Raw genomic sequence first — 17,264 nt, 5'->3', positions numbered from 1 at the left:
CAAGATCAAAAACTGTATTTCCAAGGAAAGGATCCATAAAATGTACTTGAAATAGAAGTACAATCCAATTATATCCCAGAGCAAAGATTAAGGAGTCCAAAATTGACCCTAGGAAGTTGCCAATCTTCAGGGGTGACCTACTGAATTTAACATTGGGAAGTGTGACCTGCATAAATCAAGCTGACATATGGGCTCAGGCCCCTTGACTGTCACTAAGGTGTGCTGTCTGACAATGTCCATCAATTTTCTGGGATTCACTTCCAAAAAATTAGTATAAAATTGTATATTTGAATAAGTATTAAACCAAATTTGTCAAACACCATCTCAAGGTAATCTGTCTTTTCCCCATCTTGGTTTGACTTTTTCTGTGATATCCCAAAACCCACCAAACCCACCACCCCCAAGATGCCCAAGAGTTCTCATGTTCTTTCCAGTTCTTACCTGGATGATAATTTCTGCTGGGCTCTCTTCAGCTTTCTTTTGGCCTACATTCTGAATATGCATGAACTGGCCTGTTGTAGGCATTCCTGCTGCATCGATTTTCCTTGTTGTTAGGGGAGGGCCAGCAGCAGATGGACTTGAACAGGACTCTCTACATTTCTGTTGCTGGGGAGTGCAATTCGCCATCCCTGCCACCACCACGTGGGTGGAGGATGATGATCCTGCTTCACCAGCGAGCATACTAGTGGCAAGAGCCTTCTTTGGGGAATCCACTACCATATGCTCTACATTTGTATCAATCTGAGCTTCCATCAAAGACATTTTCAAAATGTCTGACACTGCTGTCTTCTCAGAGGCCTGAATGGGAGATATGCTTGTAACTGGTGATGTCAGCTTAGGCACAGAACTGCCACCAGTTATCTTTGTAACTGTGGGTGGCTGGCGCCCCTCAAAAGTTATCTTTGTAACAGAGGATCCTTGGGTTATAATTGGCTGCTCCACCTGAAAACAAATTGGGGTTGTGTGTGTTACAGCTACATCTTTTTGAAAATCTATCAAACACCCCAGACAATATGGCAAAAGAAACATTTGTGCGGTATACTAGGAAGACATTTTGAAGCTTGGTGTTTCGATAAGAGGGCTGGTAGGGAAGAAACTGGCTACTCGTACAGAACCTAGGGAAAGAGGAGGGGTCAAAAGTTCAGCCAGCCAAAGTTCATAGCAAATTAAGGGGGGAAAAAGTTACAGCAGTCTTGTTTTCCTTTAGGATTTGTATTCCCACACAGTATACCTTCAATCTGTCTCAAATTATTTCATATAATCTTCAGCTTTTTAAAATAAGAAGTTTTTTTTAATCTTTTGCTTCAAAATACATTTACACAAACATATTCTATATATTTATGTATTTATAATTTACACCTACACACATCACTCCAAAGCCACTGACTTTCCTGAAAATAGTTTTTCTTTCAACTATCCAGAGATAATTTCTCTGCAATGTAGAAGATAATTTATTAACTAGATGGTGATGATGCAAACTACAAAGGAAGACGTTCAATGAAGCGCCTTAAAAGACTACAGTTTACTTAGCATTACTGTCATAGAAATAAGAGTTTACAGGCATAGAAATAAATATTTTATACCTAAACAAATAGGAATAATTTAGGGATATCGCTTCTATGCACTGTTGATCAATGCTGAAGTGATTTCATTAAAAAATGCCTGGAAAATCAACTTCTGAGTGCTATGATTTTTTCCCCTTCCTATGTTAATGATGTGCATTTCTTCCCTAATGTCAACCTTCTAATGGGGTAAACTAAAACCAGCATAATGAGGCTTTCGAGTTTCCTCTTGCCAGGAGAAAGCACTGCTAATCATGATAGGGTCGTGATAGTTTCATTTTTTCCGTGAACAGAGAAGTTTAACTTTGCATGCTATCAATATTCCGTTACCTGGCTTGCCGGCTGTTTCTCTGACGAGGCTGGGAGCGCCATTTGGCTCTGGGGGGTTTGGGGTTGCACGTAGATTTTTGGTTGGTTCGGAGCCTGCTGCAGTTTAGGGAGCTGCTGTGTGGTTTTCACGGCAAGCACCTGTACTACAGTTTGCGGGGGCTGTGCCATTAAGGTAGGAAGCTGCCTGTCTTTGGCCACAATAGGATGCTGTGTGTGCTGTACATCTGGCTTGGGCTGTGCTTGTTCTTGCTGGAGAGGGGTGAGTTTTTGATGCCTGATGGAAAGCTGGGGCATTTGCGGGAGTTTGTGCTGGAGCTGGTCTGCCTGCAGGTGGATGGTCTGCTTCTGTTTAGTCTGGAAGCACTGCAGAGTTTTCACTTGCAGCTGAGTCTGTTCCAGCTGGGGCTGGCTAAGTTTCTGCTGTTTAGCAGACTGTGACTGAGGCAGGGCAGATCGGTAAAACAGACCTGTCTGAGGGTCTAAAGTGTCCATCTCTTCAACCTCACCCTCCTCAGTTCCAAGTTCCTCGCTGTGTTTGGTAAAAGCAGTGTGGCTGCTTAATGCCTAAGTAAAAAAGGCACAAAGTAAGAATGAAATAAGAAAAACACCTATAATGCTACATTTTCCTCAAATTGGAAAAGACTTGGTTATGAGATTCATGCAAAAATTATCAGAGGGAAGAGCCTAAAAAGACCAAGAAACCTCAAGATTTCCAAATCTAAAGGGGGCTTTACATTGAGACTCCTGTAATTTCAACTCTCAGACATTAAGTACTGTAAAAACTAGTCTACTCACTTCTACTAGTATAAGAAAAATTTGACAGGGTCCGAACTTATAGGTAAGAAGAACAAGGTTGCTCTGCAAGCACAGCCCAACACAGAAAAAAAAGAAAATGCTGCCCTGGCTAAAGAAACAGCTCTCAAGACTGGTAATCAGAGATGGTAACCACACAAAGATGTAGCAAACCAGGAATGAGGCATCCAGAGAAAAGCCAAGGTTCGGAGAAGCCTACTTTGGCTGTGTGCATGCCCAACAGTGTCCAGAACAGCGGTCGCCAACTGGTGGTCCGCGAGGTCCAAAAGGTTGGCGACCGCTGGTCCAGAAGGTAAGAATTGTTGCCCGAGGGACATGCCCATCCCAGTCCCCACAAAGGGCCTCTCTGCTCAGAGTGGAGATGGCTTATCGGGCTTCACAAAGGTCTGCGGAACCACCCTCTGCACTAGCCCTCCTCACCTCACCCCTTTGCTCAGATTCTAGGCCCACCAGGCAACAACTTCCCAGAGACCCGGCTCCCTGGAGAGAAGGAGGGGGAGGGGACAAGAGTACTTCTGTCAGTGGAAAGGGAGATTGTCTGCTGTTGGTTATAATAGTGTTGGGAGGAGCATCAATCTTGAGTGACATGATTGGGGCCAGCCTGTCTGACCTCTCTGGCTGTCTTGAGAAAGAGGTCAATGTCAGGACTGGCCAGAACAGGGTCAGACTCCAGGCTGAGATCTGACACCTAGCAAAACCTCTGGCCATCTGACTTCCCTAATGACACCAATCCCATTCTTGTCATATGCTGTACCTCTATAAGATTCAATTAAAACCCTCCCCCATCTCTTAACGAACTTACACCTAGAGGTTTTTAATTCAACATTTTCTTCATTGCCATTCAGGTAGTTTGCCTACTATTAGGGTCAACTGCTACCGGTAGTTGAGAGCTGGTGATTTATGTAAATACTTAAATGTGATATCTATGATATCACTTTATAATAAAGGCAGGCTACTTTGAATTTAAATCCTGGCTCTGCCACCTAGGATAAGTTATTAAACTTCTGTAAGCATGAGTTTCCTCATTTGTAAGAGGGATAATACACCCATCTTACAGGATCATAGAATTAAACAAGTTAGTGCATTTAAAGCTCAAAGCACAGTATCCGACAAAAAAAAAATCAACTTATCAACATGTTTTCTTTCTCCCATTATCCTTGGTACCAGATTCTCTGTTTTAATTAATTCATTCTCCCTGTTGAGTCTTTTCCTTCTTCATTGGTCATATAAAATTTTTTTAAAAAAAAGGTCAAATATTTATTTATCTACTTATAATGTTCCCATGAGGATTCATTATAAAATCAAAAAGTAAAACAAATAAGAAAAAAAAAACAACACCTCAGTAACAAAAACCGAAACAAGCCAACTTCTATTTCATCTGAAATTTATCTCAGTGATAAATTCTTTCATAACAATAAAAATCATAGAAGCAGCGACCAATTCTAAATTCATCTAGATAGCCCCACCCTTTCAAAATAGTAAGAGTTCACAGAAAATCCAAGAATATTATTTCTTAATTACTTTCTGTTAAGACTTTCAATTCATTTCCTCTATTCACTCCTCACAGATGAAAGAAGTACACAAACACTCTCTGATTCAGTTATTTCTCCTCTTACAAGAGGAGATGAAACTGAACCTCATTTCAGGCAAAATGCAGTTACAGAAGGTAGGAAGAAAAAGAAGAGGTACAACCTGCTGCATAATGTGGGTGATTGCTCCTGGGGAAGATGCTGGAATGGACTTCACCACCACTGAAGTCTGTGTTGCAGTCTGTGACTGAGCCACATGCTGGAGTAGTGTCCGCTGGGGCTGGGAGGGCTGTTGGGGCTGGGAGCGATGGCTGACTGAAAATAGAGGAGGTGATGATATTTCTCCAGAAACCACTACAGCTTATGTAGCTAGTAGTCATTTTAAACAAATATATGTGATACGGCATCACAGAGAAAGTGTGAAGTGAACTAGGAGGCAGAAGACCAGAGTCTGCCCACCTATGAGCTGTGTGACTCTGAGAAAGTCACACCCTCCTATGAGTTGTACTCACTTTCTCCAGTGACGTTTATCCCACTAAATAAAATAATAACCAGTTTCTGTAATGGAATCCCAGATTAATTTCTTTAGGGATCGTAAGACAATACAAGTTTATTTAATCTCTTGACCCCAATTCCAAGTGCAACAAAAACCAGAAGCATCCACTCTTTATGTTTATACTAGAGGCCTGGTGCATGAAATTAGTGAATGGGGGAGGGAGGTTCCTCAGCCCGGCCTGCACCCTCTTGCAGTCCGGGACCCCTCACTCCTTACTGCCCGCCTGCTCGCTGCTCCTTACCAATTGGCTTGCTGCTGCTTAGCACTGCTACAGAGGTGGGAGAGGCTCCCACCACCGCCACTGTGCTTACCAGCTGTGAACCTGGCTTCTGGCTGAGCAGCGCTCCCCCTGGGGGAGCGCACTGACCACCAGGGGACAGCTCCTGCGTTGAGTGTCTGCCCCCTGGTGGTCAGTGAGCATCATAGCGACCGGTCATTCTGCCGCAATGTCGCTTAGGCTTTTATTATATAGACTAGTGGCCCGATGCACGAATGAAGATTTGTGTAAGAATGGGCCTTCCCTCTGGCCGGAGCAGCCTTTCCGCTCGGGCCCAGAGCCGCCTTTCTGCCTTACCACGCTGCCCAGCGGCTGGGGTGGTGCGGAACGCCTGTGTCGTCGCCATGGCGACAATGCAAGCATCCTGCCCTGTCCCCTCAGCACCTGTGTATGCAAATTAACCCGCCATCTTTGTTGGGTTTTTTGCATACTCACTCCTGATTGGCTGGTGGGCATCGTGAAGGTACGGTCAATTAGCATGTTACTCTTTTATTAGGTAGATAGCCTTACAGTTCTTAAAGCTGTAAAAGGTCAAGATGATACTGCAGGGAGTGTCATCACTAAGAGTCACACCTGGATTCTGCCCCACTCTGCCACCAACCAACTGTGGGAATTTGAAGACATCGTGTAAACTTTATTTAACTTCTGAAACTTAAGAGATTTTGTTTGTTTGATTTTTGTTTTTTAATTGGATAATAATAATTTGTTTCTACCTAGAAGAGGACCAAATGAAGTAATAGATTGAAAATATTCCTTAAATTGTTAAGTACTAAAATATAAAGTTAACAAAATAATAGAAAAATCAGTGTTCTTTCATCTTCTCTTAGCTCATCTGACACAAATAAGTAAGAGTATACATTGAAATAACCCCACTTCTTTTTCTTTCGCTACAAAGATCCCATGTAATAAACTATCTATATTGATGCCAATCGATCATATTTTACCAGCCTGAATTTCCACATTTTAAACAGTATAAACATTCACTGCGTCTTATTCTACACAGCTTTAAACATGTTTATATTTACTGAGAAACCAACTTTCTGAATCAGGAACAGAGTAAAAAATTCTAGAAAATTAGCTAAGAATTCTGAGAAATGAAAACTCAATAATCCATGATTCTAATGCTCATATATATATTTTAAAATATATTTTTATTGATTTCAGAGAGGAAAGGAGAAGGAGAGAGATAGAAACATCAATGATAAGAGGGACTCATTGATCAGCTGCCTCCTGCACGCCCCCTACTGAGGATCAAGCCAGCAACCTGGGCATGTGCCTTTGACCTGAATCAAACTTGGGACCCTTCAGTCCGCAGGCCGATGCTCTATCCACTGAGCCAAACCAATGAGGGCTAATGCTCATATATCTTGATCTACAATTTCAAGTAGTAGTGGTTTCATACTTAGAAAAGTCATCAGTGGGGTATCTAAGTGTAAGATGATCACTACAGAAATCAATGTAAAAATGCCATTTATGTGTAATAAGTACAGAACTTTTAAACTATTAAGTGAAATATAAACAAGCTTTATTTTTATAACACATTCTATCTATACTCAAAAATGCATTTTTCTATTGTTGCTGTATGTACATACTAGTATGCCTACATCTGATGAGATTATAGGCATCACTAGTCTTATTTTATAAATGTACTGTAGTATCAGTTTGCTTTATTTTTCATTTTATATTATATGAATTAATAAAATCTTTCATTTGTGCTCAACCAAACTGGAAAAAAAAAAGTTGGCATTTATATCAAAACAACTAATGAAATCTACAATATGACTGAATAAGAGAAAAATAAATCATATTAAAATTAAACAAGCAAGTTAATGAAATTTTTATTGATGAAAGCATCATCAAAAATGAAAGGTATTTAAAAAATAAAGAAACTTCTGATGAGATTATCAGATTATATAAAACATTTCTGCTGTCCATACTAATCTTTATACTTATTACTTTAATTTTTAAGGAATGAAATGAATTTAATAGAAGATCAACTAAAACCATTTAAAAATAATCTTTATTCAAAATACTATAAATCTCTTCTCCAGAGTACAGGAAAGTTAAGACAAAACTAACACCCACTGCAGGATAATACAAGAGGCCAGGGCCAGGAAACTGGCTTGGAAGTCAAAGAAAACGCTGCATGTGATTGAGGATATTATTGGGAGGAGATTATGAAAGAAGGCCACAGAGTGAACATTGGAAAACAGCTTAACTGGGCCAAATAAATACCATAAAATGGTCACTTACTTCTTTAAAGAACTCTTTTTTTTCCTAATGTCAAATTCTTTATTTCTAAGAAAAAAATCCCACTATTCTGCAAAAAGAAAATCTCTCTTCCTTTCTTTCACTGATTGGAGCTTTCCTTTCCCCTACCAGATCAGAGTAGAGCACATACATTGAAGTGGTTCTCCCCTAAACAATCATCTTTTACCTTTGGTTATACAACAAATGGATGCACACAACTCACCTAGAAGGGGAAAAGCAACCTCTGTCCCCTCATCACTGCATTCTGAAAAGGATAAGTATGGGAAAAAATCATAGGTCTTTTCATCTATTTGTGATAATCTAGTCCAGTAATGGGCAACCTTTTGAGCTTGGTGTGTCAAACTTTGCCAAAAAACTGAGCATAACTCGGGTAGTGTGTCACTTTGAGGAAAAAACTAACTCCAAGACTCTAGTCGCAAATGTTTCATCCTCAGGAGCAGCAAATGTTTCATCCTCGGCATGCGGCCGCTTGTCATCAGAAATGGCTACGCGTGTCAGTGCTTACACGCGTGTCATAGGTTCGCCATCACTGATAAGTCTATACCAAGGTCAATACTGATTTCCCTAACATACTGCCCTCTGCTTTATTTAGCTTTCTGCTAAATATCTCTCAAGTACTAGTAAATGCTAGATGGCTTTCCATAATCTTTAAATGGATTTTCCATTTGGCAATTTTAACCCATTAGTTTTAATATCTTCTAAAATGATGCCAAAGAATTCCCTTTCTGCTTCAGTATTTACATCCTTCAAATATTTTTAACTTTATGTTCTATTTTAATCACTGCTAAGGAATACTTAAGACAGGTGTTCTTTACATAGTGCTTCATAAGTCCTCTCTCCTAACCCTGAATTATTCACATTACTACTCTCTGAACTATTTCAAATCTCAAGGTAATGAAGTGTCCAAAACAGAAAGCAGTATTCCAGGTGTGGTTTCACCAGCATCTGAAAGAATCTATATCCTTCCTGCTCCATTCTCTATATACACCATCCAAAAATCTCATTAGTATTTTGCTTCCAGGCTGTATTTTAAACAAATACCTAATTCACTTTCCACCAGAACTCCTAAGTATTTATAATAACTTAAAAAATTTTCCACATTTTTTCCCCTTTACATTAAAAAAGGGTTGGATTTTCTACCTTCTTTCTCCCTTGATCCACCTCTCCCCCTCCCCCAAAATAAAAAAGTTTGGATGCATAAAAATGTTTATTTCTAGATTTAAAAAAATATTTATCCTCTCTCTATAAGTGTTAGCCTATAGTCACAGGTATTATTTATGGCCAACTTGCAGTTTTATATTACTTGCTAACTATAGCAACCTATTATCTCCGCTGCCCCCCACCTCCCCTGCCAGTTGTAAAAGAGTAAATCCCAAGGACAAAGTGAATTTGCTCTCAGAGCAAACTGAAAGAGATCCGGAAATGTAAAAAATATATTCTCCCCCAAACAACCACCCTATGAAATGCAGAAAGGTAGCTCTCCTATCTTAATACTACTTTTCAAAAGGACACCTACCAGTAGTGATGTATTCAGCAACTAGTTCTGATTCTACTACAGCAATTGATGGACTCTCCGGAGAATGTCTCTTTTCCTGGGTCATCTGAATAGGCACTGCCATTTGACTCAAGTCAATAGTAGGTTGTCTTGGTTTAGATTCCAATTTTTCCTTTACTGCATAAAAAAGTCAGGGGAAAAGTTAACTTTTATTACAAACAAGTACTAAAACCAGAGTTGTCCATGGGAATAACGAACCAGACCTCTGGGGTGCCACACTGGTAGTGACTAAGGAGACAATGAGTTGAAAAGGAAAAATCAGACTGCTATGCAAGAGTACAGAGTCCACAACTTGTGCAATCATACCCAAAAGCCTAGCAAAAAGGACTCATATGCAATCAGAGTAAAATCCCCCCCTATTATCATTAGGCCAGACAACTGGTTCTGTTTCCCTTATACACATTTCCCTTAGAACATTTTCTTTACCCTTCTGCAAGGTAGTCCCTGGAATCCTTGAGTTCACCAACCTGAAAACAAAGGGTGAATAAGCAGTACAAAGCATGATTTCCACTCAGGCACACCTACCCTGAATAACACAACTCGGTGATCAGTTTAATTTGTTCTATTAAAATTTTAAGATAATCTCTAAAGAAATATTAGAATGTTTTCAATGACTTTTAAAACATAAAAATTTTTCAACATTAGAAAAAATGGCTTCTGTGTTCCTGCAAAAAAATGTCTTCTGGAATAGTCTGGAATCAGGAATGGTTTCCGTGGACAGATTTTTCTATCTTATCACTTTTCCCACAGAATCTACTCAGTTTCTACTTTCTTATAAGGCATTAATGAAAATGGCTGAGTATGTAAAAAACAAGGAGCTGAGGAAATAAATGACTAAGGCTAAAAATAATATCAATATTTAAAAATGTTAACCGAAGACTTACATTAAATACTAGTATTCTTGGGGTAGTGTAGAGTGGATGTCACAACAAAGAGTAGTAACCAATAATCAAGTCCACTGAATGATCATTCAGATTATTCCCACAAAGCATATAATGTGACAAAATCAAGATAATCATTTAAACAAAGAAAGCAAAACAAAACCAAAAAAATACAAAAGTCACCCTATAAGTAGAGAGGACATTGAACTAGGAATCAAGACATTGAATCTCACTCTGCCACTAACCAACTGGGTAACCTCTCTAGGTTTCAGTTTATTTATCCATAAAATGAAAGGGTTGGATGAGATCATTGCTAAGGTCCCTTAAATACTCCGACAATCTTTGACCTATTATAATAGAGAGGTCAGTATTTATAATACACGTTTTGCCTAGTTTGTTGAAGATATTTAGTAACTAGAAATACTGACAGAATCTTGTGAGGATAGCTTTGCATGGAAGTTCAAGTAAGTAAATTATACAAAGAAACATGAAGATAAAATTAAAACAAATCAGAATGCTAGAAAGGGCCATTAATGGTATTTTATGAACATAAAACTGTCCCACCAATATCAAGGAGGATGACAAGGGCCCTTCAAACTGCCTCCTACTATTCCTGAATAGAGCTGGTGAACTGTATCTATCTTTCCACTTAGAAGTAACAGACCTACTCCTTTCTGGTAAGAAGAGAAACAGGATTGTCCACTTAAGTCAGGAGACAGAGAAGAAAGAGCTCTGCCATTTTTTTCTACCTTTCTACTGACTATATCTATCCTTCAGTACTCCTGTGCACATCTTAATGAACTGACAAGTGAGCAGACTGCACCAATGATTATAGACAAGTCCAGAGGGGGGAAATGTGCTCAAATAACAAAGAAAATAGAACAGTGGTAGTATTTTAGCACAACCCATCTCTAGAGAAAACATGCTTCATTCAATTGAGCATGTGAGTTCATACCTGTTGTCTGTTGGAGTTCTAACAGAGCTTTGATTGTTGAAGTAGCTGATTGTGATTCACTGGATACATCCTGATAAATTATGGTGGGGCTAGTCTCCATTGCAATCTCATGTTCTGACCAATCCTGACGCCGGGAAGCAATTACATGAACTACAGGCTGGGAATCTGTTTTATATTAGTTAAAAAAAAACAAACCCTATAAACAAAGTTTCTCTTTAAAAAAAACAATTTGCTTTTTAAAAATCTTTGTATTTATTGTAAACTTCATGCTTTATCTCCCCAAGAAGACTTGTAAGCCCCCAGAGGGCAAATGTCTTTCATGTCCGTATTCACATAATCATTCATTCATTAACTGAACAAATTGGGCACCTATGTGCCAGAGTCTATATTTGGCATTGAGGATACAAAGGAGCTCACAGAATAATCAGAGGATTCTCAAGAAGCACACAATCTGGTTGGGGAGACAGACATGTAAAAAAGACAAGTTACAATTCAATGTGATAACTGCTGTAATAAATAGATGTGTACTGTGTAAGTGGGTATATATTTGTCTAAGGACAAAATGCTATAGGAGTCTTATTTTCCCAAACGCAGCTGAAAATGTGCTCTGTATTACAACCTCAGCATTCAGTCAACACTTATTGGATGGCTGATTTACTGAAAGGAAATCTTGTCCACTGATAATAGGACTGGATAGATAATCTAGAAGCAACCTGATATAATAAGACACATATAACATTTGGAATTCAAAGTCTGAGGTTACAGCCTCAGCTCTATCAATTATTAGCAAGTTGGTTCTTTGGGTCTTAGTATCATTATTTAATTATGGCAACAATAAAATCACCTCTCTACCTCACAGAATTTCTGAGGATCTGAGGATATAAGGAAATCATACATGTTAAAGAGCTTTGTAAACTATGAAGGGCAATAGAAATATTGTTGTGGTAGTGGTGGCCCGAAAGTCCTCAATTCTAAGACTTTTTGATAGTTTCAAATTAAATTACACCCTAATTCAAGGTTTATTATATTCATGCTATACCGGTATGCATGTAAACACTAAATGTGCATCAAATCGAGCAACAAATTATTTATGAGTTTGCTATCTACAGAATAAGCAGATTGGAATAGACTACTTTTAAGTTCCTAAACTCCTTTGTCCAAGACACCACACAGAAAATTATGCAGGGTATATAAAGGCATGATCCCTACTCCCAAGTTTGGATTATAATGAAAGAGACATAAAATAAACATATATATATATATAGCTTTGTATTTTGGGGTAAAATCAAATGATTAGGGCAAATAAGATGAATACATAGAAAGAAAAAGTCTGCTTTGAATTGGAATGGTCAGTGAAAGCATCACAGAATAATAAAAATAATTCATGTAGCCCCCCAAACAAGAATAAATGGAACCTAAGTTTGGCCTTCTATGAATATTATATTTTTGAAAACCACAAAATTGTCCCAAAAGTTTGAGGCAGGGGAAACAACTCTTAAAAAAAAAGAGAGAGATAAAAACAAAAATAAACCAATACAGTACGTCCTCGGGTTACGTCGGAGATCCGTTCCTACGGCGCGATGTAACGCGATTTTCACCCTAAGTTGGAACCCACCTACGTAAGCACCTACGTCACTCACATGGAGCACATACACAGTAGTAATGAAGTGAAAAAGTAAAAAAAAGTGTAAAAGAAAGGTAACAATTCCTGACCTTTACTTGTGGTAAATAAATAATAAAAAACATAAAGCAGCCAAAACCGGTTTGGCTCAGTGGATAGAGCGTCGGCCTGCGGACTGAAAGGTCCCAGGTTCGATTCCGGTCAAGGGCATGTACATTGGTTGCGGGCACATCCCCAGTAGGGGTTGTGCAAGAGGCAGCTGATCGATGTTTCTCTATCATCGATGTTTCTAACTCTCTATCCCTCTCTCTTCCTCTCTGTAAAAAATCAATTAAAAAATATATTAAAAAAAAAAAAAAACATAAAGCACATATGTACATATGTCAAAATGACGGAACTTTTTTTAAATAAATAAATGGGAGATGGCGACGTAATCACGAAACGACGTACGTAACCCGAGGACTGCCTGTAATCTTCCCAAAGAAAACAAAATCAGTATACAATAAATCTGGAAATTTTAATTAACATTAATAAGTTATTACACACACACACACACCCAAGTGGGTAGAACTATAAGGCACATGAATAAGGTGACCAGATTTTAACATTGGTAAAGCAGGACACCACTGACCGGGGTGGGGGGGTGGGGGGTTCGTGATTAAAAATTTGGTCTATATGGAGCAACAAAAATTTTCATAGAACACAAAAATAGTATTGTAATATATTTTTTTAAATTTCAACATAAGTACAATTTACAAATATAATAAATAAAAAATTATGTATAGTATTATTTTATTCTTTGGCATATTTCTCATTTGAGTGAATTTTTTTAGTAGATTGCTGTCATTGTTTAAAAGGTCATGAATTTGCCATAACGTAAGTCGTAAGTGTCACTTTCAAGGCCGGCGCTAGACTTTTTGCCGCCACTATAAAATATAAATAATACGAGTACTGTCTGCTAAATTCAAGAAAATTTATGTATTTATGAAATAAATAAATTACTTACCTAAATTATCTGAATAGCTGATTTGTAATGACATCACTTGTTTAACTAGCTTACTAGCACGCAGTACGATGTGTATCGTCTTAGAGACAGTTACAAAATGTTTTCGTCGTTGCCAATCCCAAAAAATGCCATTGTTCATTAAGTCCAAACAATGGTGGTCGAATTCTAACAACTGATCAACAATGCGAACTTTGATAAGCAGTTCTCGATAATCAGTTCTCAACAATTATTTGTTATTATTAAAGTTTAACATTATAAAATTAACAAAAATAATATAAAACTCATATCCTGGCTAAACAGCCACATGGCCGCCGAAAACCGTATATTCCCTTCCCGTTCTCCTGCCGTTCCCTAGCTTGTTGTGCATTCTTTCCAAAAATCGGGACTTTTTTAAAACGCCGCGGGACAAATTGTTAAAAATCGGGACTGTCCTGCCAAAAGCAGGACGTCTGGTCACCTTACACATGAAGGATGTATAACGTCCATTAAACTTCCTCCAAAATCTAGAAAATTAAAGGATACTATCCTGAAATACCAAATGCTATGTGAAGCATATAACAATTTTTCTTTACTCATTCAAAGTAGATATATAGAACTTAAACTTAAGAGAATTATATTAGAGAACCATTCTTTTTATATAACCTAAGTTCTCAAATTTAAAAAATTCCATTGATGATATAAGTACCCCTTGATTGGGTGAGAGGATCTATAGGCAAAGAATGACTTGGCAACTCCACTCCATATATATCGATTATCTAAAAGAAAGCAAGGACTGCATTTGTAGAGGGATATAGTAGAGACTAGAAAAGGAACACAAATTTCCACATGGGAACACCTATCAGAGGCATCACCACAAATAACATCATCCCATAGAGACTGGGGAGATTGCTCACTCTCTGCCCAAACTTAGAAAGAGTAGCTGACCATCACAAAGTATTACTAAAACAACCCCAACATCTATGACACAGAATGAGAGAGTGAACCTAGATGTGAAAACCATTTCTTGAGTGATTTTCCTCTCTACCTTTGGCTTATGCTTAGTCTGGATAAATCTACTGCCTATCAAGCCTGATGCTGGGGTAGGAAAGTAATGACTGAGGTACCGGGAGTCTGATCTCATAGTACCATTTGATTATGTGATGTGCATCCATCTTGTAGATTTTTTTGAAAGTTTAATGGAAATTATGCATCCCTGGTGTTGTACATATTCTACTCAGTGTTGTTGTTTGTTTTTTTTAAGGGGTATGGGAGAAATACAGTTTTTAAATGGTAATTAAAAATTCCAGATCTATTGTATGTTGATTTTGTTCTCTTTGGGAAGGCTATTTTTTTTAATGACTCTATCTCTCTTGAAGATGGTGGCCTGCTAACCTCAAATATCTTTCCCAACAAGTTACTTAGCAAGTATTTATTAAATACCTATAGCATGTTGGGTACTAGAGATACACACTGTATCCAAAGTCAGAGTCAGGCATCTCTATGAAAGAATGTCTCCTATGTCTTTACTATAAAATGCCTATATCACATTTTCATAACATCATAAGACCTGTCAGCTAGAAAAGATTTAAAAGTTCGTTTAATGCTCTCAGCAATCCTATGCTATAATCTTCATAAAGTACCACTGCCAGTCCAGGAACTCCGCCACCAGAGAACTCCCTACTTTCCAAAACAGTTTCCTTCCCAACTCTGCACAATTATGACAATTAGAAAATTTTCTTTTATGGAGTGGAAGCAGGTTTTCCTGTTACTTCTACCCAATGGTTCTAGTTTCCATCCATGTATCTACAAAGACCAATTCTTTTTCCTTTTCTTCAAGATAACTGATGACATCTCCCATGCTCCCCCAACCCAACTCAATCTTCATCTTCTCTTCTCCATGATAAATGGTCTGTCTTCACTAACCATTCCTCATATAAAATGATTCCCAGATGCCTTACCCAACTAAACCATCTCTTCTAAACTAAACCCAAGATGTCTACATCCATTCTATGATGTAACATGTACCTTCCCTCTGAAGTATTGTCATAAAGCCTAAGGCCTTCATAGTATTTAATTATCTAGACAGCATCGCCCAAAATGTTCCAGAGAACACTAATTTCTCAAGATGTTCTGCAAAAAAAGGATCCCATGGTCAAAAAAGTTGGGGAGCATTTTACATTATATACTGCACTCCTCATAATAGCACATAAGAGCTCTGAAAAGTTATGCGATAAGTACGCTTTGCTTAACTTTGATTTATTCCTCACCTTCACCAAGACTGCCCAAATCATGAAGCTTCTGGAAGAATCATCCTAGAAACCAAGATGTGGCCTACTTAAAACAATGTCTTGACAGGATGCATTTTTGTATTTGCCTCATGCCTTGTTCTATCATAAATCCCTACCCTTGGTTTTTGTCCTCTTATTCTCTTCCATTTTACTTCACATAACCTTATATTCTATCTAACCCACCTTAAAACTTTTTGGAAATAAACAGAATATAAGAAAAGTAACTTTTAATATTTTTTCTTTTAAGAAAATCTGGAACACTATACGTCTAGCCTATTCCTAAGTAAGAAAGGGGGGAGGGGGAAGATACAATTAGGAAGAAAAGGTTAGGAGCTGTGGAAGGCATATGGTCTAATGTTCAGTAAGTGACCTAGGCAAATAAGGTTTGATCCTTTAGGATTGGTCATCTAATTATCAAATAAGATCTAAAAATACTCCACTTAAAAAGGCCCACCTGCAAGGTTAGAGGGAACCCCAGAAAGGAAACAATATTTTGGACTCAGGAAACAAAATGAGTTTATGCCCTGACCGGTGTGCTCAGTGGTTAAAGCACTGACCTGTGCACCAAAGGGTCATTGGCTCAATTCCCTGTCAAGGGCACGCACCTGGGTTGCAGGTTCAATCCCTGGCCTGGTAGGGGTGAGTGTGGGAGGCAACTGATTGATGTGTCTCTCTCACATTGATGTCTGTCTGTCTGTCTGTCTGTCTGTCTCTCTCTCTCCCCCCCCCCTCCCCGCCCCTTCCACTCTCTCTAAAAAAAATATCAATGGAAAAATTTTCCTTGGGTGAGGATTAGCAACAACAAAAAGTTTATAAGGCTGAAGCTAAACACTATGCCACAGATACTATGATTGTTGTTTTACTGTTTGTTCATTCAGTGAAACTTCTATTGAGTGTCTACTTAGTGTCAGTTAACCTATTTTCTAATTATTGGCTATATAGAGATAAATATGACCTTTGAGAAGCTAGTAGCCTTGTGGTAAATAATCATTATAAATAAACGAAAAGTACAAAATAAAATGATCAATGATAAAATAGCTGGTAGTACAAAGCAATTCTGGAAACATTGTATAGAAGGAATGATGAAGCCTCCAGGGTGATACAGCAAGGTGAAGATGAAGGCCACTCTTCTAGCCTTAGAGACAATTTAAGAATAAGGTATAAGGACAAAACTGTTCCTCTTTGGGGGTGGGAGATAATGAGAAAAGTTAGAAACTATTAAGTAGAATCAAAAAATTCCCCTGGCATAAGAAATATCCTTATTTCCAGGACTTGTGTAAGAGAAATCATCAGAAAAACATCTGAAATCAAAAAAAGGTTGATTTTACAGTAGAATGCCAACTATCAATATACAAATAATGGACTTTAGAAAATCATCAATGGATGCTAAAACTAGTAGATAAATGTTTAATGAGGAACATGATATTTATATAGTTTCAAAGTATCTCCTCACAAATTAATATAAATCTCAAAGGAAAATATGGTAACTTCACAATGTAAAAACATGGGGAAGATATCACCTTAGCCAATTGATCAACATTAAATTAACATCAATATAGGGACAAACTAACATCATGTGCCTACTAATTCCACAAAATCATATCTGTGGAATTCTTGCTGAATTTAATCAATAGTAAACAT

The 17,264-nt window shown here is 38.0% G+C and overlaps 1 protein-coding gene across 8 annotated transcripts in view; it reads right to left on the bottom strand.

Moving 5' to 3' along the window:
• EMSY (EMSY transcriptional repressor, BRCA2 interacting) overlaps nt 1-17,264 on the bottom strand; it is an 80,055-nt gene that overhangs the window by 4,348 nt on the left and 58,443 nt on the right. For 6 of the 8 annotated variants that reach the window (XM_079786945.1, XM_079786948.1, XM_079786947.1 and 3 more), the window contains 5 exons: nt 10,730-10,894; nt 8,855-9,010; nt 4,398-4,549; nt 1,893-2,456; nt 442-942 (listed from right to left, as the gene is read on the bottom strand). In XM_079786945.1, coding sequence (XP_079643071.1) covers nt 442-942; nt 1,893-2,456; nt 4,398-4,549; nt 8,855-9,010; nt 10,730-10,894 — 1,538 coding nt within the window. The remainder of the gene's footprint in view (nt 1-441; nt 943-1,892; nt 2,457-4,397; nt 4,550-8,854; nt 9,011-10,729; nt 10,895-17,264) is intronic. The other 2 variants (XM_079786951.1, XM_079786949.1) reach the window with 2 other exon arrangements.

The sequence above is a fragment of the Cnephaeus nilssonii genome (assembly GCF_951640355.1).
Source record: "Cnephaeus nilssonii genome assembly, chromosome: 13".
In the NCBI taxonomy this organism is placed as follows: Eukaryota; Metazoa; Chordata; class Mammalia; order Chiroptera; family Vespertilionidae; genus Cnephaeus; species Cnephaeus nilssonii.
Note: the sequence above shows the minus strand (reverse complement) of the source record. Positions and strands in the feature narration are given on the sequence as shown.